Source organism: Lutjanus erythropterus, chromosome 8 (genome assembly GCF_056507025.1).
Source record: "Lutjanus erythropterus isolate fLutEry1 chromosome 8, fLutEry1.hap2, whole genome shotgun sequence".
NCBI classification, from domain to species: Eukaryota; Metazoa; Chordata; class Actinopteri; order Lutjaniformes; family Lutjanidae; genus Lutjanus; species Lutjanus erythropterus.
This window is the reverse complement of record NC_139324.1, coordinates 25,780,140-25,803,095: the sequence shown is the minus strand read 5'-3', so window position 1 is coordinate 25,803,095 and position 22,956 is coordinate 25,780,140. Positions and strand designations below refer to the sequence as shown.

At 36.7% G+C, this 22,956-nt stretch overlaps 1 protein-coding gene across 1 annotated transcript in view; it reads right to left on the bottom strand.

Moving 5' to 3' along the window:
• Positions 1–22,956, bottom strand: part of LOC146322916 (glypican-6-like) — a 140,506-nt gene that overhangs the window by 77,628 nt on the left and 39,922 nt on the right. The window contains exon 3 of the mRNA XM_084725047.1: positions 5,502–5,893. Coding sequence (XP_084581173.1) covers positions 5,502–5,893 — 392 coding nt within the window. The remainder of the gene's footprint in view (positions 1–5,501; positions 5,894–22,956) is intronic.

Here is a 22,956-nt window from a genome sequence, read left to right as displayed (position 1 = left end):
GAACTCCAGCAGTCAGTCCTGGAGCAGGCAAAGAAATGGATGGCCGCTAGGTCTACAAATTAGAGCAATGATCTGATCTTGGTGTTATGTGTTAATGTTAGATTGGTCTGAAGCCTCTACCTCTATCTCAGCTCAGTGTTGATATCAGGGACAGAGGAGTGAAGGTACCTTCAGAGCCACAGCCTCAAAGAAAGACTCGAATACACACAACTCTCGAACGCCACCTTGCAGAATACCGCCGGGATTTCTCACATACTGACTTACCACTGAATATTCTTAAAGTGTTCCTGCCAACATCTGTCACACCACACTCAAAATAGACAGGAATTTAATATCAACAGATTTAGAGGTCATGAGGTGAAAAAATCATTGTTAACACAATTAATGTTAATTAAGGAGTGTTGAAGTAGAAGCAATTAAAGAATTATTCTTATGGAAACATAATAAAGAGAATCTAATTTGTAATTTCCAACTTTGTAAACTTTTCTTTTGTCATGAATCTCATTAATTAGTGATGTTGCATTTTTAAATGTGTGATAATATCAATTATATTTTCTAAATGAAATTCTTTCACCCATCCACACTTTAATAACTTCATACAAATACAGATATGTGCCACCTTCCCTCACATGTTGAGCTGTGAAAATCAAAAATAGAAAAATACAAAGTACATCACACTACAGAAACAATACAAAATTGCATAATTAGAAATATAAATGATAATGACATGCAAATTCAAGGTGAAACATTTTGGAAAAATGTTCTTAAAACAGAGGCGCCTCTGATACTACAGAAAGTAGTGATATGAGATGATACCCCAGGCACTGCTGGCCTTTTTTTGTAAATATTTTTTGTAAATACAATTTGCTTGTAAATGCACTTTTTTGTGTGCAAATTAATTTTGCACATTCATTTGTAATTGTGCAATTTTGTATTGTTTCTGTAGTGTGTTGTACTTTGTGTATCTGCATGTATGATCACATGATCTGTGGGGTGACCACCATTGGTTGTATATATGGAGGTGTGTCTCCTTCTCTTATCCATGTCTGATGAACGGCTGGTGTCCGAAACGTCACATGTGGTGATTCTATTAAATGTCCTAAAGGAGCAGTTTCTGGTGTGCGGACCTATTTTTGTATTTTTGTATGTGCTCTTCTGTCTAACACGCAGTACTTATCGTTTTTGGATGTGCATACTGTTTTTTTTCAGTCTTCGAGCGGTGAAAATCACCCAAATAATTATAACTAACATTAATGACAGTAAATGCAAATTCATAATTTTGAATATTTTGTATGTATGAAAATAGAAATCCAATTAAGCGACTGAATGAATGGTTCCTCCTGCAGCAATGGTTCACTTAGGAATATACACTGGCAACATTCTGTGCAATACTGTAACATTTTCATTTTACAGAGATGATGCAAAAACAGCACACACTGTAAAAAAAAAAAAAAACATACAGTGGAATAAACTGTTTTCCCATTAACCTAAAGGAAATATACACGTTGTATTCATTCAAGATAAAACTTAAAGCTACAACAGGGAACTCTGATATTTTGTTGATTTGACAATATTATTATTATTATTATTATTATTAGTATTATTATTATTATTATTATTATCATTATTATTATTGTAGTAGTAGTAGTAGTATTATAATGGAAACACTGCAAGCCGTGATAGTATTGAAATCTTAAAATAAAATAAATTCACTGGGAGCAGTTTCATATGTTGTCTTTGTGCCAATGCTGGAACAAAGTGGCTCAACAGGAGCAGCTGCAGCTGGAAGTTCTTTGTGTGAAATGAAGAAATGACTTTTCAAACCGAGAAAATGTCAAAGAAAATCAAATTTGTGTGCAGGATCTGCCAGTGTGACTGAAGAGTAGTTGGTACATCGTAATACTGTATCTTGAGCTTACTGAACATGTTTTCTTAAGTACAGCTGAATTATTAGGTGTATTTGAGTAGAAAAGTTTATTTGTTTGAATCATTGTAAAATTTATTTTTACGGTGTAATGTTGCAATATTGTTTGCATCCAGAGTTCAGCATTAATGCTTTTTTTTCACCTTTGCCCAGTCGGGTGAGTGGGTCAGAAGTGCACTTGCCCAAAGTCAATTTTTACTTGCCAATGTACAATCTGTTTTATTTATTACTACTTATCAAATAGCAACAAAGACTAAAGTTAGCTGTCATGTTTAATCTAGGGCTGCAATGTCCATAAAATGTGAAAAACGTCCTGTCCCAGTTTCTCAAAATCCAAGGTGATGTCTTTAACTGTCTCATTTTGTCAGTCAACAAACCAAAGATATTCAGTTTAATAGGATAATAAACCAAGAAAAACAGAAAAATTCCATATTTGAGTGACTGAAAACAGCATTTTCTTCATTTTTTGCATTAAAAACTACTTTAATGATTAATCAATTATCAAAATACTTGCATAGTTTAATTATTTTTGATCACTTGACTGAACAGGTGAGCGATTTGCTAGATTTACTTTCTGATGTGGCATTTTACTTTCCCTGGGCAAGTGGGCAATCCTTATTATTATTGAGTCCTGGCGTCTGTCAAACCCTTTGCCATGTTACTACAGGGAGTGCGTTTAGATAGCAAAAATATGTTCTTGTTCCTCTCTCAAAAATTAAAATATTCTTTGTATGAATATCCACATAATTATAAGATTTTAATCACTTCAAATAAACAGAAGCAGCTGTTCTGTTTGGGTAATGATCTGGGATAAATATGAGCTTTGTTTGTCAGATGTAGATTCTAGTCATGAGTTTCTGCTCCCTCAAAGCTCCGCAGGGTTTTCTTCTGTGTCTCTTAAGCAGTGAAAAGAAATAAAGCACTACATCATCTACTTTAATTCAATATATATCCCAACAGCAATAAACATGGGTGTCACATCTTCGAGGCGCCGTGCAACAGTCACCTCTAGCAGGGTGTCTTATTCCATTATGCTTACACCCAATCCCTCGTGATGAGTTTATACCCTGAGGATCAAAGGGCTGCGGTCCCAGACACATGACCTGGATCTCAGGTCTCACTGAAATGTCAAGAGGTGAAGCTGGGACATGCCAGCTTGTAAGTGTAACTCAGTAAATGCATACTAACAACACATCCTCTGCGGCTGCTTCTGACTGAGCCCCACCGTTACTACTGGTGAGGGAGGGACTGACACACACACAGAGAAGGGAACGTGGTTAAAGTTCACTGAGTTCATGGCGTACATAAGGCCTGTTCAACTGACGGCCCGTGGGCTGAAACCGGCCCTTTAACAACCTCAATCTGGCCATTTGATCATTTATAAATATGGACAAAAAATATATTACTGTGGTTTTATTTAAATAACCCGCTAATATTCAAGTTTAAGGGTGTTTACATCTTTTTTATTAGAAGATCATCATTTTATTCATAGGCTAATTAGCCCTTATTGTCTACGTCTGTAAAGCACAGGGACAAACAGAGGCACTACTGTTTGAGCAGATGAAATTAAACTGAATGAAAAAATATGTTAATGCAACATAAAACAACAAACTACTTCAAGGACTACAAAGGTACATCGTTTCTTTATGTCCTTTTATACATAATAAGCTTCATTCAGCAACATCCTCTTAAATTGTCTCTGATATTTTCTCTTAAGTTTCTCTTAAAAGAAACTGTAAGAAAAGTCAGCTCCAGATGCACCAAATATTCTTAACCGCCCCAGATTTGCTCCTAACCCTAAATGCTCAATAAGGGCAGGTGTTGTGTCCTGTGCAAACATTCCTGCCCAAGAACTGGAGAAATGACGTGACAAAAGGCTGAAAAAAAGAAGTTCAGCAGTGATGAAAACCTCATACTGTGATGTTGTGTCAGCAGAGAGCTGCAAAGTAAAGTAAGAGAATGAAAGATAAAAAAAGATTTACAATTAAATCATTTTTGTATTGGCTTTTTTTTTGACAAATGGTTGGTGGTAAAGGAAAAGAAAAAAATACTTTATTTTTTACCAACTGTTTGGAGCTAAAAGAAATATTTTGGATTTATGTGTACACTTTTATTTAAAACATTTAACAAACAGAATTAAATGTAATATTTTTGACTTTATTAGATTATGTCCAACAGTCAAAAACCTCTAAGGTATTGTACATAATTTGATGTAAAATAACTAAAAGCAGCAAATTTGATAGATTTAATAGATGTGGGAAGACTTGTTGTTTTTAATATTATTTAACATTTTTTTACACAGAATTATAACAAATAATTATTTATGAATAATACTATTATTATAAATAACAATTAGAAATAATTAAATATATTTAAACTTGTGTTTCCTGGACTAACAATTAGTGGACTGTGAAAACAAGTTGTTCTTTTGTAAGACTGGTGTTGATCACCCGTAAAATAGCCAGAAAAGAGCTAAAATAAGAAAACATTGGTGAATCCCAGAAATCAATGGGTGCTAAAAAAAAAAAAATTGTTTGCTTGTAAATGGTTTCTTGCATGAGGCCCAAGGTTTCTTTCCCAATTTTGGAGGAAAAAATAAAAAGGTGCATCATTAGATACAGGAAATGTTAACATTCGGCCCCTTGGCACTTAACTTTTCTCCAAATCTGGTCTTTCAAAACAGCGGTTGAATAGGCCTGATGTACATGGTGGGACTACACAACAGCAGTGTCTTCACCCTCTCTGCCTCTGATGATTGAGGGTTACTATATTTTTATTGCCTTCTGTTTATACACTGTACAGCAGATCTATAAATATTTATAACGGTGTTGATAATCCAATCTATCTGATATCAATACAGTAGTGAAAGGAAAGCAGGGTGGCTGGGGATTTGCGGCGTACTGTTTATCAGCGCTTCTCTCATCCCATAAGGAGGCGTGTAGAAAGAGGCCTGTTGTTGTCGAGTGTGACTAAACCCAAGCCTTAGCCCTCGTGCTTTTCCTTTAATCTTACTTTGTACAGGATCAGAACTACACACACTCCCAGGGCAGTATGGTATACTACAGAAGCTGCATTAAGATTACATCGCATCAAACAGAATACTAAGGCTACAGCATGATTAATGGCTCTTGTATGGTGGGTGAACAAATATTAGGCAATAGAGCAATAAAACAGTGATAGCAGGAATTTCTTTTCTCTCCTTTTTCATTGTCTGGGCATTTCTCCTGAGTAATCCACACACCCTTCAATGCTGTTTTTTTTTTCTAGACAGCACCTGAAGGCGCTGCCTTGAGCCTCAAACTTCTTTAAGACATGCACCAAGAGAGAGCACATTAGTCAGAAAAGTATCTGGGAGGAACTTGTTTGCAGTGAAAAACCGGGGGGAAATGTGTGCTTGCTGCAGAAACACCAAATAAGACCTTGGGCTTGTTAAAAATTTGTGTGGGATACACAGCAAGTGTTGATATCAGCTGAGGTCAAATGCAGAATATTTTCCAAGTGAAATTAAATAAAATATGGTTTTGTTTTAGGTTTTAAAACCCAGATAAACTCTTACTAAAGTGGTGAGCATTTTTACCTTCGACACTCTCTGTGCCACCTCCCGGCCAACAGAGAGCCCTTGGACGAATGTGCGTGCGGCGATGAATGCTCGGGTAACCTGAGCCTTGAGCTTCCTGGGCACGTCTCCAAAGGGCTTGAGCTGGTCGGTGTACTTACTGATACACTCCAGATAGTCCTCGGTGATGACGTACTGGGAGTTGAGCAGCGTGAACATGCGCTCCAGCAGCCGCGACCAAAAGTCATTAAGCATTTCCTCCAGGTTAACGTTTCCTCCTGTGTAATAGCGCTTCAGCTCGGCAAACAGGTTCTCAAAGACCTCCGAGTTCTGCATGTAAGGCTTGCCGTAAGTCCTCACAAACATCTCATTCAGGGACCTCTCTGTGTTCTCCAGCAGCTCCAGGAAGAATTCTAGGTTAAGAAGAAAAGAGAAAAAGAAAAAAAAAAAAAGCTTTACTTATCAGTCTGATCTTCTTTCATGTGTGACTGTGTTGGTGTAGATTATACTGTACATGACATACATAGATGTGCCTTGATAAGACGCACTGGGAACCCTGCCTAAATTTGAGATTAAAATAGAAATGCAGCAAAATTACATTAAACGTGTCTGATTGCAAGATAGAGCGCTGCTTAAAAAGGAAGTCTGCTTGATTGCTATGTCGACTTACGGCTTCTGATGTTGATTTCATTTTGAAGAGACTTCACAGCTTTGTTGGTTTTTTATCTCCACTAAACCATGTTTGACATTGCAATGGGAGCCTTTCCTTATATATTTCTGGAAAGCAATAAGCTCTGTGTTTGCAGTGTACGAAGTCTGTATTGCCCATATCTCAGCTGTAAACCCAAAATACATTCCTGTAGACCGTAAAAAAAGACATCATAGAGAAAGTGCAATCAACTACTCTTTTTTCATTAACGTAACATAAATATACATGTTTTCTTTATTCAAGTTAATTGAAGTTTATAGTATTTATTTACAAGACACTTTACAGAACTTCCATCAACTCATCAATTTAATTAAGTTTCTAACAAACATGATCAGCATATTACAGACTTCCCAGCATGCATTGTCTAAGAGATAAAACTATCCTGAGGGCTTTCTTTTTTATACTTTGAAGAAAACATATATGATGAAAATCATGTTTCAAATACAGTTTAAGATAAGTTCAACCATGATGAAGGTACTGAATTCAGTCACTACCCCCCTTACACTTTAAATGTAATAATTCACTGTGAGAAGTTCCAAATGTTGTCTTTGCGTCAGTGTTGGACAGGAGCGGCTCCAGCTGTGAGTTCTTTGTGTGAAATGAAGAACTGGCTTTTCAAACTGAGAAAAAGTAAAAGCAAATCTTTTTTTTTTGTAATGTTCAATAGTACGACTGAAGAGTTGTTGGTTCAACTTAAGATCTTATGCTTATTGAACATGTTTTCTTAAGTACAACTGAATGAATATGGACAACACCTCTCATCCACTGTATGCCACACTGGAGTCACATCAGAGCACCTTCAACCGTCTTTTCTTCTTTTTTTTTAAGTTATGTTTTTGGGCTTTTTTCCCCTTTATTAGACAGGACAGCTGAAGAGCACACAGGAAAGGGGATGAAGAGAGAGGGGATGACATGCAGCAAAGGGCTACAAGCAAGAGTCCAACCAGAGCTCGCTGCAGAGAACTAACAGCCTCCATACATGGGGCTACCAACTGAGCAACAGGGCCGGTCTTTTCTACCTGTAGCCACCAAATTGTATAACTCCTCACCATTCTGCAGGAAGGAAAACTGAAGGCTTGGACACAATAATCCATGCAGTATTACTGAATGCTGTATTATTGCTGTATTACTTTTTTCATTACTTCTCAATATAAATATCAGTATCTCTATATTATCTTTCATTACAACTTTTCATGTACAATATCACCTATAATATCATATATTATGTTCATTATCACATGCAATATTACTTTTTATTATCATGTATCGTATACAATACAATGTTTAATTTCGTGCAACATTACGTTCACAATTATGTGCAGTATTAGTATCCATTATTATTATCATGTGTAATATTAGGTCTAATAATAGGCAATATTACTTTTTATTACTTTTTAATATCACTGCCTCTATTACTTTCAATGGTATTGCCAATACCAAACTTCTATTTTAGTTTGTTTTAGCTTACTTCTTTACTTAACTTATGTTACTTTTATTATTCTAATAGGCACTGTTTTTTGTGTTTATATTTTTATATTATAGTTCACTTTATATTTAACTCTTCATTGGTTTTATTCTGTTACTGTTACTTTGGAGTGACCCTGGCACAACATTTTTCTTTAGGATTCATAAATCTTATCTTATCTTATCTTATCTTATCTTATCTTATCTTATCTTATCTTATCTTATTAATATGCAGTTTATTTGGCTAGAAAAGTTCATTTGTTCTGAATCATTACAAAAGCTCAGACACTAACTTCTATGACTTAAAAAAAGTTAAATAATATTTTTACAGTATCCCTTGAGATAAATTATTTATAGCTGAATGATTTCCTATACTCAGATTTGCTCAGGAGTATTTCTTATGCAGGAAGCATAAGGCTGTCTGGTGAAGAGCAATACATTTTCCTTCAGTATGACTCCTCAACACAGTTTGTATGTGGTTTGTAGCCATTCTGCAAACTTCTTTCTAGGCACAACTTGTTGTCTGCCTCATGACCTCTATGACTCACCAGAAATCGGGATGAGACAGATGATAATATTTCTGACCATCTGCTATCCATAATGATAGTCCTGACTTTCAAGGGCTGAGATTAAAATTTAAATAGGTTTCAAAACTCTGCACATTTAACTGCAAAGTGAAATAGTTCAAGACCAGTCAGGGGAGACTCCAGTCCCATCAGGGTAGTGGAGATTACATTAAGTCTTTTATATTCCTCAGTTGTTGTTTTTTAAAGGATAATATGTGCAATACAAAGCTTTTAAGCAGCATTAATTGATTTTTTGCCACGTGGAGGCAATGGAAAGAGCTTTACACACAATATTATTAACATATTATCACCTCTTCACGTTGACATGGTGAATATGTTAGTGAGAACAGTTGCCTATTCACACATCCATCAGACAGATTATCACTTCTTTGGGGCCATGTTTCTTGACCTCAAACAGTTCAAACAGGTTCAACATTCACTTTCCTTCTGTTTGGATATCTGACATAAACATATAAATGTTCACCAGCTACAGGTAAACATAGAACAGCCTCCTCAAACATCACTCTACTGTAGAAACAAGCGCAGTAGATATGTAAGGAATAAGCAATGTCGAAATTATCTTTACTGATTTTCAGCAATAAACCTCAATAGTCCTATCATGACATGTGCACAATTTATAACCATTTCTTATAATACTAAAGCTTTAAAAATAATATATTCTGACTTTGTTGTAGATTAAACATGCATGCAGATTGTCTTCATGTGAGCCACCGGTGTTTCATCTTAAAATATGTTGCAGGATCCACCATTTTAGTGCTGTTACATTCATGACACATGCTGTTACAACAGTTGTGCGCTTTCTCTATACCTGCATTCAGCTTGTAACGCAGGTCATGTTCACTGTTTTGTTGCAATACATCCTTAACAAACCATCAGTTATTGTGTAATTCTCGCTCAACTTTCTGAATGTAGTTACGTGTGACTCATTTGTACCAGGATTTGATGTTATTTTGTGTAAGAAATTGTTACTTGCACATATATACATGATAATAAAGTGTTTTCATAAAAGTAAGTTAAAGGTAGAATAGTTAAGATTTGTCTGAGCTGTACAGAAATGCACCAGAAAGATAGTTTATTATTGTGTCTCATTCTCAGGATGTTAAACAATGAATTTTGGGTTGTTAAAGTGTCCTGAGTGCAGCAGAATAATGAGAAACACAGGCAGAGGGCAGGATCTCTGCAGATATAGCCACAACTACACACTATAGTGGCTCATTAGTGATAACTGAAAGGGATTATGTTTCTGAGTCTATATACTGTTTTGTTTTCTTATTTTTTTACAAAAATGTTGCATATTATGCTTTTAAGTATGTGAAGTATTTCCAAAATAAAAAGTACAAAATAAATGCACAGATGAGATGATGAGACTTTGGCTATACAACCATATTTTGACCTAATTCGAATTTTGGAAATATATTCAGACATAAATAGTGGTGCGATTGCAGATTTGCATATCGTGGTGGAGGTCTCACTGAATGCCCTTCTAGATACTCATGCATTAATGTAAAAGCAGGATTTTACTGTTGTAGTGGTATGAGGTGAAGCTCATTTTGAATAATTCTGAACGACAACAAATGATTATTTTCATTATGGATTGATAGGCTGATTATTTTCTTGATTAACTGATTTATTCTTATTATAGTCATAATTATCTTGAGCTCATCTTTAAATGTCACGTTTTGTCCGACCAGCAGTCTAAAACTCACAATGATTCAGTTTACCATAATTTAAGACAAAGAAAAGCAGCACTTCTTACATTTTAGAAGCTGAAACCATGAAATGTTTCGAATACTCAGCTATCAGGTAACAGTTGGTTTGAAAGAGGCAGTTAAACACAGATCCACACCTTTAATCAGGTGACTTTAACAATCCGCATGACTCAAGGTGTTAATGGCCCCACAGGAGGTTAAATACCTGGAACTCCTCATATTAGAAAGAGCATCCACCTGCCTACTGCTACTGTAAGTCTTCTTTTTGGTTTTTCCTTTTTGCCTAAACCAACCTCAATGTCATGCAATCAGTCATTAATCACATGACGAGTCAGTGAGTCATATATACACACTGGGATTACAAACTTCTATTAATTGCATTAATTGTTTATTATGTTATTGTTTTGTTTTCTTGTTGAATGTTTCTGTTCGAACTGTGCTCTTGACATAATTATAAATGAGGGCGCTTCCTCAGTGATTTCTCAAGATGAAATAATGGTTGAGGGAATGAATAAATAAAAATAAAAATACCTTGAACATCCAGTTAGTCAGTTCTCAGTCTCTCAGTGATGAAACAAGAACATCAAGCAATGTCCAGTTTCCTCCAATAGCCCTTAGCGAAGACCATGAGCCCCCCACCGGTAGCTAGGGCACATGAGATCAATCCCTCTGAGCCACACACATTACAGTCACCCATCAGAACGGCGCTGACATTACTATAATGGATCTGAAGTGGTCATTAGGGCTCAGCAATGCAGGTGAGATTACATATTACAAGAGCAGAGAAACGAAATGGCATGACTCTCGATGCTACCACAGAAACACATCTGATTAGTTGTATCAAGAGCTGCACCTGTGCTACACCAGCAGGAAATTAAAAAAAAAAAAAGAAAAATGTAAGCCTCATCTGCAAAGCAGGAGAACACACTGGATCTTATTTCATGTTAATACCGGATTGAGACAAATGTATTTTTAGCTGCAACAAGCAGCTATTATAACTCACTTGATGTTAGCTTGGAGGGTAAAGGTCACATTTGCCACAGAAGAAATGCTCAGTTCTAATCCTGCATAACTCTACTCAGTCCAAAACTGCTTCTGATTTATCACATGCTACATGCTTGTTAAAGTCTTGCTTCCTCTGTTCTTATCACAATTAATTATTGTTCATTAGCACGTCTTATCAGGTACCAGTGAGTGTTAAACTGTAAGACGTCCTCTGAGAATTCGATAATATTAGCTTTACTTTCAGACATATACATAGACTTCTTTAGCAGCATATGCACTCTGTAGGACTCGTATGGTAAGTAGGGGTATTTTTCAGTGTTCTAACAGTGAATGAAAGACTACACTAAGTCACTATTAAAATATGCAAAACTCAAAGCATGATTTGTGTTTCAGCATCTCATTTGTAATAGTCAGTGGTGCTGAGCGATATGCACCCTGATTAATGACAGCTTCAAAACTAATTTCATTTAAAAATATGCATTCAAGAAAAAAAAAACAAAACATCTTAATGTGGTCAAGCTCTCAGCCCAGTGCGTCAGCTGAATTATTAATTGAATATAACCAACGTAATTAAGGCTAAATTTACTGTTAATGTGGACTGTATATTTGATATAATTCAAAGCTCTGGTTTGGAGTGATTACGATGAATAATTAACGGATGACCTCGGCATAATTCAGTGGCTACAATTTTCAGTTAAGAAAGACAACTTAATCTAATTAGTGAAAACTCATGAGAGGGATCATATTTTACAATAGCAAATTTAGTGAAATGTCAGACTCTAAAAATGATCAGGAAAGCTTACATTAATCCTTAACATCTTAGTAATTAAGAGGTCTGTGCAAGTGACTGGCTGCAAGAGCTGCAAATGGAGGATAATGATGCTGAAATGCTGGACAGGGGTTTATTCTAATACTCCCAACTTGCAGAGAGTTCATTACATTTCGCTGATAAAGCTCAGTTTGGCTCCAGTTCCTCACTGTGCGCACAGAGCTGTGCAGAGGTTACACAGAGCCATTCCCTTTGTCATAAAGAGAAAGCCTGTGTTTCCACAGATGCTTGCACTCACAGAAACCTCCTGGCGGTTGCTCAGAGATGTCAGGGATGTCAGTAGTCTCTATTTTGGCAATTTTGAAACAGAGCATTCCTGTTTTAAATCTATGAGCTTGATGATGGAAAGAGACAAAGTTGTGTGCTTTTCATTTACAAGCAGACCACAGGTTTTTTTTTGGACACAACAGAGATTCTGGAGTCAGCTTGATTTTGTTGTAAGCACACAACCAACAGGGGTAGCTGTGGATGGGATGACAGCTACTGTGAGGAACATTGTGCAAAGTGGTCTGCAGAATTAATGACTGCAAAGCCCCCTTGAACTGTGACCAGCAATAACTTAGGGGGGATGAAAGGGTTGTTTTTTTTCACCACACTTCAGTGTTCTCAATTGAAGTAATATATTTAAGTACAATCTATGATGAAAAAACCCCAGTATGGTCAGGAAAGTGCAGCACATTCGACATCTGTGCCAGCACTAATCTATAGCTATATATATTTGCAGCCAAACAAAGTAATCAAGAGCACAAGTCAGGTTGCAATCAACACCTAAAATGGATCTTCACATCATAGGCTACGGCTTAATACACTTAAAATTTGACAAAATGATCATATAACAGCATAGTTAACTTGCAGAATTATATCTTGGGCAACTGATTAAAATTGGAAAGATGCTTTCTGAATGCAGAATTCAATTTAAGAATCAATACAATGAGGTCATGTAATTACTGCACATACTTGGGAAACATAGATCATTTGCTCATCTTCATTTATCAAAGCTGGGTCTTCAGTAAAACCAAAAATGTTGATGCAATTCATACAACTTTGATGGAGAGGAGGAAGGATCATTTGGTGGACTGGGGACTAGGGAGTTTTTTCTTATTATTTATTTGCTATTTTCATTATCATTATCATTATTCAAATGTTTATTATTATATTACCTTTAAAACCGTGTTTGATTACCACGCTATAAAAAACTCACAGTAACTTCTGTCCATCATCAACCAAAGTTATTAACAGTCTTCCAGACACAGGAGCCGCTGCAACATGGGTTCGTTTTGCAGCAATGAAAGCACTGACATCACAAAGGTCATGATGCCATTTCAATACATCGAGAGGTGTATACCAGCATTTTTTGACCATTTTCAGCACAACAGCACTGAGAGCTGTGATATTTTCAGTTGTTAATCATTATATGAAATTTTCATACCTTTTCATCTCTACTTAATGACTGATTTGTTGAGGTCCAGGAAAAAAAAATGTTTGACCCTGAGCTTGTACCTGAGCTTGTTTGCTCTGATTTGGATTATTTTCTGCGTTAGTAAGCATTAATCTAATTTGAACCCTTTTTGGAGAAATATTGTAGAGTTGCTGAAAAATGCAAGAAACCAAAAATTTGCATTAATTTCTGCGTATATTAAGTCAGCAGTTCCTTGAGGAACTAAAATGCTGCATATTTAAAAATGTTCAACCATTTTAAGTAATGTCTTTTACAATATTTCATTTTGAGTGCAGCATTTTTTTTTTCCAAGGCCACAGGCCCATAAAAAACGCCAGAAGAATCAAATGCACTCACACAAAGTTAATGAATTCAACACAAGAAGATTTGTCAGATGTTGTCTGTGTAAAACAGATTCCAGTTATCTGCAATTTCTCAGTGAAGCTTCCTTGAATAAACTGCTAAATAAAATGACTTGTCTGACCGTCGTGCGGCAGAGTAAACAGCCTGTTATTTCCAGAAGAGCCACTCATTCTTCTCCAACAGGACTCAAGCCAATCACAGTGGGAACCCATCTCTCACTGAGTGATTACTGAAACTTCATAATGTAACGCACACGGCTTGCTATGCAAACCCCATGAGCTTTCAAGCCTGCCCATGAAATGAGCAATTTTGCCGCCGAAAAAGACCACTTCTAATTCCACATGTCAATCATAAGCGGGGTCACTCACTGGTCTGGCAGGACGGGCCGTCTACAGAGGGCTCCTCTGAGTGCTACGCTATTGTACAACATGAACATTTTATGCCTCCATTTTCTTGTATCCATTTCCGTGGCGTGCCTATTGTGTGTCACACAATGGCAGTTAAAAGTAATATAAAAGAAAATATAAAAGTAAATGGTATGCTGGCGAGTGAAGAAAAAGACATCCCACAGAGCCAGACTGAATCACAATCCAATCTAATCTAATGAGACTCCATTTCCTTCTATTTGAAAGTTACTAAATCCTACTCTTTATCAAAAGTATTCCTGTTTTTTTCCAAGTGCTGGTTCATAAATGTTAATAGGAAATGTGTCCTATATCATACCTCAGTCCTGTAAAAAAAAAAAGAAAAAAAAAAAGATATAATTTGAAAAAAAAAAATCTGATGTATTTCCAAAAACAGCCATCAGAAATCGCTGCAGTCACAGGCGTTTCCACATTAAAACCCTGTTGTGTGCAGAGATGCTGTGGTACGTGAATCCTACCTACTTGTCCAGGCTCCAACTGGATTGTCCAGTAAGACTTCCTAACAGAAGAAGGGTTTTGCTGAGGAAGCATGCCCTTTTCAGCACCGTCCAGCTTCACATTCATCTATTCCCACACATCCACACCTGGTAGCTGGCCAGCGCAGTACGGCCTTCTATGGTTGGCAGCTTTCGAGGAGTAATCCTGGGTTAAGTACTTGGCTCAAAGGGATGGAGGTATAGCTGCAATGACTAATTGATTAATCAATTACTAAATTAACTATCCTGATAATTGATTAATTGGTTTGAGTATTTTTTATTTTTTTTAAAAAAGCTTCTTAAATGTGAATATGTTTTGGTTTCTTCAGTCCTCTCTGACAGAAAACAGAATATCTCTGGGTTGTGAGCAAAACAAGATATTTCAGGACACCAGCGTGGACTTTCAGAAACACTGATGAATAATTTTCACCACTTTCTGACATTTTAAAACAAACAGCTATTAAATGATTAATCAAGAAAAAAATCAATCCATTAATCGACAATGAAAATAATTGTTAGCTGCAGCTCTAGATGGAGGACAGAATGTCTTTTTAACTTCTTATGCTTTTATATAAAGATACAAAAACTTGCCACTTTCCTTTCCTGAACAGTTAATCAAAATATTAAAAGAACGATATGGCCAAGTGCAACAATCAGATTGCAGGAGCTGCAAAAAATATATCAAAAAATATCATTATAAATGAAGCATTGAGATGCCCCAGCAATATTCTCCACATGTACGGGAACATGCTTGTTTGGAACACACACAGACTTTGGTACAGACAAGTTGCAAAAATTCCTATTCCTACTATAACTGCGATCATGATCTTGAAAATTAAATACTTATATCATGTTAATCAGAGGTGCCAACTCTCACGCATTGGCCGTGAGGTTGGCTTCACACGCTCTCACGCCACACCTCCGATTCTCACACTGAAATGCACATCAAGAGCCTTTTTACATGTTTAAGGTTAAAAACGGTTATGAATATACCTGAGAGCTGAGTTTATCTGTCATCTAGCCTGAGAGAAGCCACTCGTGATCGATTAGTTACGCTTGCAGAGACCGTGAGGGGGTTGAGCTCGCGCAAAGTATATGGCGCAAAGTTTGACAAAGACAGAGAGGGTCGTGTCTAGAAGGGAACCCTAGACCTAGGGCTGGGTATTGTTAAGAACCTCACGATTCGATTCGATTTCGATTCTTTAGGTTTCGATTCGATTTCGATTCGATTCGATATTGATTTAAATTCTTCAATATCGATTCAGTAAGAAGTAGAAATACACAAATAATTAAGAGTACCTGTTGGCAATTTTTAAATATTTATTTTCATGCCCATAACACATGTGGTACGTTACTTCACATCTTTGGGCAATAAAACATCTGAAAATAAAACATTAGCAGCACCATTATAGCTCACTTGTGCATATAAACCTCTGTCTTCACCTCTGTGTACAGCTTCGGGATGGCGACCTCTGTCATGTGTTTTCGTGTTGGTATAGCGTATCGTGGTTCAAGTGTGTGTACCATCTTCTTAAAACCTTCATTTTCCACGACACTGTACGGTCGAAGGTCCTTGCAAATGAAGACGGCCACGGACTCTGTTATCTTCTGTGCGCGGACAGAGGTTGGCGGTAGTTTGCAGACATATTGTTGTTGTTTGGTCGCGTGCAGCCTCCGTCCTTAAAACGCGAATCACACGAAGATGTTGCGCACAGCGCCCCCAATGGCCAGGAGGTGAATCGATTCAGAGGGTTTGCTTAATCGATATTGAATTAGGGGGCGGATAATTTCGATGCATCGATTTTTCGATACTTTTACCCACCCGTACCTAGACCCGCAAAATATCGCACCAGTTTGATTATTTTAGTGGAGATTTTAGCGAGAGTTGTGCAAATAAAGAGTCACATTTTAGACATGACTGAAAAAGGTGCGCATATAATCAGATTCTTTACTTAAGTAAAAGCACTAATACCACACTGTAAAAATACCTAGTTGCAATTTAAAAACTTGCATGTTATTGTTTCCATTTTTGAAAAATCAACCTTTTGCTTTTGTTGTACTTTAATGGTATTCTTATTGGTATTTTTTGATTACTAAATACAGACCTGTAAACTCATAAGACAAGAAAAAGGTGGCATGTTGGTAAACCAGTCCTCTGTCCTCTGGGGGTCTGGGAGCGTCTGTCCTCCTCCAGAAGAAAAATATTGTGATTTTAACATGTTAACAAAACATTCTGGTGACTGTTTCAGTTAAAAGAGTTAGTTCCATCTTCTGTTTGTGGTTTCTGCAGACATTACTACCTTTACTTTAAATCTACAGTAAAAGTTAAGTTACTTTACTGAGTATTTTTACTTTAGCAATTTATAGTTTTAATAGACCTGTCTTATCTTCTCTTTTGTGTATTACCATTGTTCTTAAATAAAGCAAAACTAATGTAATAGAAAAAAAATGCAGAACATGAAATATTTCTTGTCTGATTACTTGATTAATCACCAGGATAATCGATAGATTATGCTTTAATTTTACTGGTCTGGCCCACTTGAGATCAAATTGTATGTGGCCGCTGAACCAAAATGAGTTTGACACCCCTGCACTAAACTGTCTTTGGCTCACGCCGTCATGTCCGCCATGGCCTCGCGCCCGTAATACCGAGACGGTTCACGACCAGTTCACTGAATCAGCGTGGACTGAGCGGCAAGAGAGGTGCCCAAGCTGCCAACTCTCACGCACTGGCCGAGAGACTCACGCTTTTGATTGGCTCCACCAAATCTCACTCCAAGGTTTTTGGAAAAGTTGGCAGCCCTGTGCTAATAATACACGTCATATAAATAATCTGTCGATGCATGCAGTTACATGCCGTATGGTCTTAAAACCTTTCTGTTTCTTTTGTTTATCGGTTCATCTCATTGCTTTTTACCTATCCATTAAGTGTAATTTGCTCTCCACCTGCCCAAAACTTTCTATAGAAAAGGTGTAGTGACAATCTGATATCATGACAGCCCTGATACACACGTTATCAACAACCAGTAACAAATCACATCCATTGTGTTTTATATATTATATATATATAATACTGTGTACTAGGTAATACTAAGGATTGCACTCATATCTATTTGCACCCTGTGATTTTAAGCATGCAACAACACAACTGATGCAATTTGTGCCAGATGCTAAACGTTCTAATAGACTGCTAGATTTTTTGACCAGTGATAACAGCGTGCAAATCAGTAATTCCAAAAGATCAATTGTGGAGGTTGAACCACATTAATATTCTGTCTGGCTATGCAGCATGGTGTTCATGGCAGAGGAGGGCCAACAATTGATTAGCAATTAAGACCCCTGACTTAGTCCTTAATGAGCAAGTGGAAAAGAATTCTCTGTGCCAGCCGTTTGTTTAATTTCTTGGTGCTGTTTTTTTTTTTTCTGAGGTCTCTGTATTATGAAGAAAAGAGAATATTCAGACACCATTTTATTAAGAAATGGTGGTAACTTTGGCTTTATGTTTGGCATTGAATTATCAGACGATGCTGTTTATCTCCTTGATTCACACAACTGTACTGTGTAACACAGGTTGCTGTGGATATTTCTGTATTTCTGCTCGGATGGTCTTGGCATAGTCGAGACTGTGCCCTCTTACTGTGACACAGGCTACGGTGTCAGGTATGCGTGGGCTGGCCAGCTACTGTCAGCTACAGTAACACTCATCACAAACTCTGCATAAAGAGAAGAAAAGATAAACATACACAGAGTCTGTAGGTGGGACTTGATAGTCAAGGTGTGAAATAGATGGTAAAGAGCATCTAAATGAGCTAACAGCTCTGTATTGTTTGGATCTCTAACTATGTGCTCAGACTGAGTATCAATGCCAATACAGATATTCTGTGGAAAAACTGCTTTGTCCAGAGAAAATATCCAGGGCCACTGTATATGGCAGAAATTTAATATAATGAACTTTTTTTTCATCTTCTGAACGGGGACCTGCCAAAAAAAAATTTGGAAACCACAGCTTTAGTGAATAATCACCTGTAAATAAGAACTGTTGTGTTTTCGTTAGGGCTTTCGTTGTGACAATTAATCACAATAAAATCACAATATGGCCAAATCGGAAAACCAGATGCACATTGCAATTTTTTGAAAAAGGAAAAATGTATGAGAAAACAGCATCATAATGAGGTACTGTAGTGCTGCATAGATGACCTGGCCTAAAAATCCTGTTCTCCAAATGAAAGAAAACCGATCATTTCTACTAATCATACTGCATACCGCAATCACAATTTTCAGTCAAAATAAATACAATATGGCTTTCTTACCAAAGTGTGCAGTCCTGATTTTCGTTATGTAAGAAATAGGGCTGGAACCATACCACCATTTTTGAAATAATTACGTTTTGGACTTGGCATACTATTGTAAGTGTAGCTTAGCTCCTTTAAAGAATAGGGCAGGGGGTAAGTGTGTGCTGTGTGCAAGAGAAGGAGAGCGATCAGAGCAGAAACTTAGAAAAAATGCATTTTTTCTAACTTTTCCTTGCAGTTAAATCTCATTTGATATATCCTATTTAATAACCACAAAACTTTAACCACTCAGATTCAATTAATGACACATAAAGATAAGGGGGAAATTCAAATCTAGCAATCAATATTTCAGATTTCCCCGAGCGGGTGGTCAGTCGAGACCCTCAGCAGACACAGCGTCTCCAGACAGCAGAGGGCTACAGAGCTGAAACCTGCACATGGCATCTGCCTTGACACTGATGAAATTATCGGGAGTGGCAGCAAACCCCAAGAGGAGGAGGGGGGGTGCCTGGAGTCATGCATCTAAGTGCTGCTGGACAAACCCCATTTCCTCTCTCGCTGGAGTCCTCCTCCTGACATTCACTATCCTGACAGCGGCTGATCAAAATAACACTTATTTATTTATGCACGCTTCCAGGAATCACATGTGAGCCAAAGAAGTGTATATTCCTGGAAAAAACAGACAGACATCACCCAGGCATTGTGACATTGGGTTTCTGGGCAGCGTGCAATCATCTGAGAGTTGCATGCTGTAACTAAATAGTATTCGTTTCATATTATATGTTGAACTGTTTGAAAAGAATGAGCCTGGAAAGACAGGACATTGACTGGTGAGTATCAAATTGCGCTATTAATCACTCAAACATTATTCAGTTGTTGACATTGGATATATTTAGAAAGCCCAATATGAAAATAGATGCCTCGACCTCCTACTTACTTTTGGATTCACTGAATCTTTGGGAGTGCTGCTGTTCAATCCTGAGAGAAAATAAGAAGTTATATTCATGCTGACATAATTTATCTTACGTCGTTTATGTGAATTGACAGCAGGTTAACAGATTACACAAAAAGACCTAAATGGTGAAAAGATGTAAGGCTGCACAAAGAGAAGCTGACACATTCAGCTCAGTTCTGTATTATATATATATGTGATGGTGTGTTCCTTAAGTTCAGCAGCTCCAGCTCTGTCGATTAATTTTGAATTCAGAGGTAGTCCAAGATTCACAGCAACTAGTGTCCTCCATTTGAGTCATTAAATTCTACAGATGACAAGCAAGAAAATAGATTTGAAAAAATAAAGGGCATAAAAACGTGAGCAGAGGTTAGGGTCGGGCGATATGTTTAAGTTTTCAAACCAGCCTCTGTCAGCCCAGCAACCAGTCATTGCAGATATATTTGCACAGGTTTGCTATGTTTGTCTCTTTAAATAAATAAAATAAACCCTTTTTTCCTTGTTAAATGGAAAAAATACAACCCCACACCTTCTGAATCCAAGTTTCTTTCATTTATAAAACAAACACACACAGTTTAATTTCCTTGTTAACTCATCATAAAACAGTAGAGCTGCAATGATTAAACAAATAATTTATTTTTAATAGATTATTAAATTAATCCATAACTATTTTGATACTCGATTAATTGGTTTGAGTCATTTTAAGAAAAAAAATGTCCAAAAAAAGTCTAATTCTAGCTTCTTAAAAATGTGAATATTTTATGGTTTCTTTCTGGTTTCTGACATTTTCTGAACCGAACAGCTAATTGATTAATCAAGAAAATGAACAGCAGATAAACTGATAATGAATCAGTTTGTTCCGGTGCAGGACTAATTTAACTGATTAATCGAGAGAACGATCTACAGATTAATCAACAATGAAAATAATCATTAGTTGCTGCCCTGTTTGGTGGAAATGAATCCTCAATTTGCTGAGTTAGATGCGAAGATATTCTGGCAGTACAGGCTGTCGACACACAACCAGCTACGGATAATTGCTGATATATTTGTCCAATCACCCAAGCCTAGCAGAGGTACAGTTATAAATCACAGTTAGTATTCAGTGTTACGAGCTGAATAAGCATCTTATGTCATTTATGAGCATGTGAACCTAAATGAAAGTAGAGTACAGTTTCTGTATGTGACCATATGCAGACTTTCTCAAAGAAAGATGCATTGATCATACTGAATGTGATTAATATAGGGCAGAATAATGAGCTTAATTTTATCATCAAATGTAAACTTCTATCAACGACAATGGTACAGGACTTGTAAAAAGCAACGTGTTGGGCAAAAAATATCCTTTTATTCAGGTCAGTCAGCTTTTTCTGTTGCTGCTCCTTGACTGTAGAAAAGCCTCCGGCAAAAGTCTCAGATTACTTTTAAAAAGCATCCTTAAACTTTTAACTCCCTTGTTTCTTTGTGATTTTTTTTTAGTTTGTATAACTTGTGGTTTATATTTTTCCCTTTTCTTTCTTCCTGAAAAGCACTTTGTATCCACTATTCTGGAGAGTGCTTTAGGTAGTATGAGTCTGCCAACCAGTTAAGTTGTTGTTTGCCTCCATGTGTGTCCAGACTATGGTAATATGAAGGAATTTAATTAAAGTTATTCAGTATATTTTTTTTGATAAAATGTTTTTTTGATAAAACATTATGTTGACATGTCTGATTCCAGTGAAAATAAATCCTGACAGTGTGATTTTCAATATCGTCATGAATACAGATGCTCCTCTTTCGATTAAACTGATGGGCAGATGCTATATTATAGTGTGCAGCTTACGCCAGGGGTCCGTCTCTGAGCAGCAGCACAGCCAAGGAGACAAACATAGCTTTCACAGGAAGAAGAAACATGTTGTCTTGGTGATAAAGTTACAGGACAAATTAACTAAAAAGATTATAAAGGTGAGATAACAAACACTACTGACTGAGTAGTGTTTTGTTGTGAGCGTGTTAGACGGGTGTAAGAGACGTAAGCAGTGAGGTTGTTATTGTGGCAGAACATGTACAGAGACCGCGCTGTAAATTGACAATTTAGATTTGAAGTTGTCAGTGAAATAAAGCTGCATCTTCTCAGGACCAGGGTGGAGCTCCTGCATGTGGACGCGTTGTTTTCCAGATGTGTGAACGGTGCCGCTAGGACGATCAGCTCCGCTTATATTGTGGGAGTGTTAAGCACAGTGGAGTACAGTTTAGTTGAACTTTTACACAAGTTTTACACAAATAGCGTCATGATACCGTGCACCTCAGTAAAATGTCAGGAGGGTATAAAGCCACCAAAGCCTACTTCACTGATCAGCATTTTTCATCATTTTCTGACATTTTATGGACCAACTAATCAATTAATCGGGAAAATAAACAACAGATTAATAAACAATGAAAATAATCCTTAGTTGCAGCCCTAATGACAATAATAATGCGTGATCACCTTGGTGAGATGAGTACTGCACTGTATTTAAGTGTATTTGAATTATACACAGTGCAGTAATTTAACTTGTTCAGTAATTTGAAAAGCTTTTAAAACAGCTGTATTGTATTTTGAAACTGTTAATAAAATTCAGTAAATGGCAAAGCTGTTAATTTCATCATGTAATAAACATGCAAATGTCAATTAGAGGATAACCTGGATGATACATAAAGAAAGAAAAAAAATAGGTTTAAATAATCTTCTTATAATGATCGATATTACCCAGGCAGACATGATTTTTATGAGTGGTCTCCACTGTACTAATAATAGTATTAGGTAGCATCTTTTTTATATTATGTGTCTCATCAGTCTCTGTGATGAGAATTTTACAATCCAATATTTTTATTTTAAAAAGGGAATCATTAGGGCAGTTACCTTAAGAAGAAAGTTTACTTCAGAATGAAAAGCACATATTTTCCTGCAGCCCGTAGAGCTATTTATCCATACAGTTTTGGAGATATCAGCCATGGAGTTGTCTGCCTTCTCTCAATTATAATGGGACAAGATGAAACTCGTTACTCAAGATAATCCACAGACCTTGTTGTGAGCAGTCTCATGTAGTAAGTACTTTCTTTCTGGTAGAAAAAAAAATTCTACCGTAGAAAGAAAGTAGGTCATGATTTCTGGAGAGAGATATTGCTGTTGAGTTTTTCAAATTTATTTTTTGGCACTTTGAGCACCACAAGCCGAGAGCCATTTTGTCCCATTACATTCGAGAGAAGGC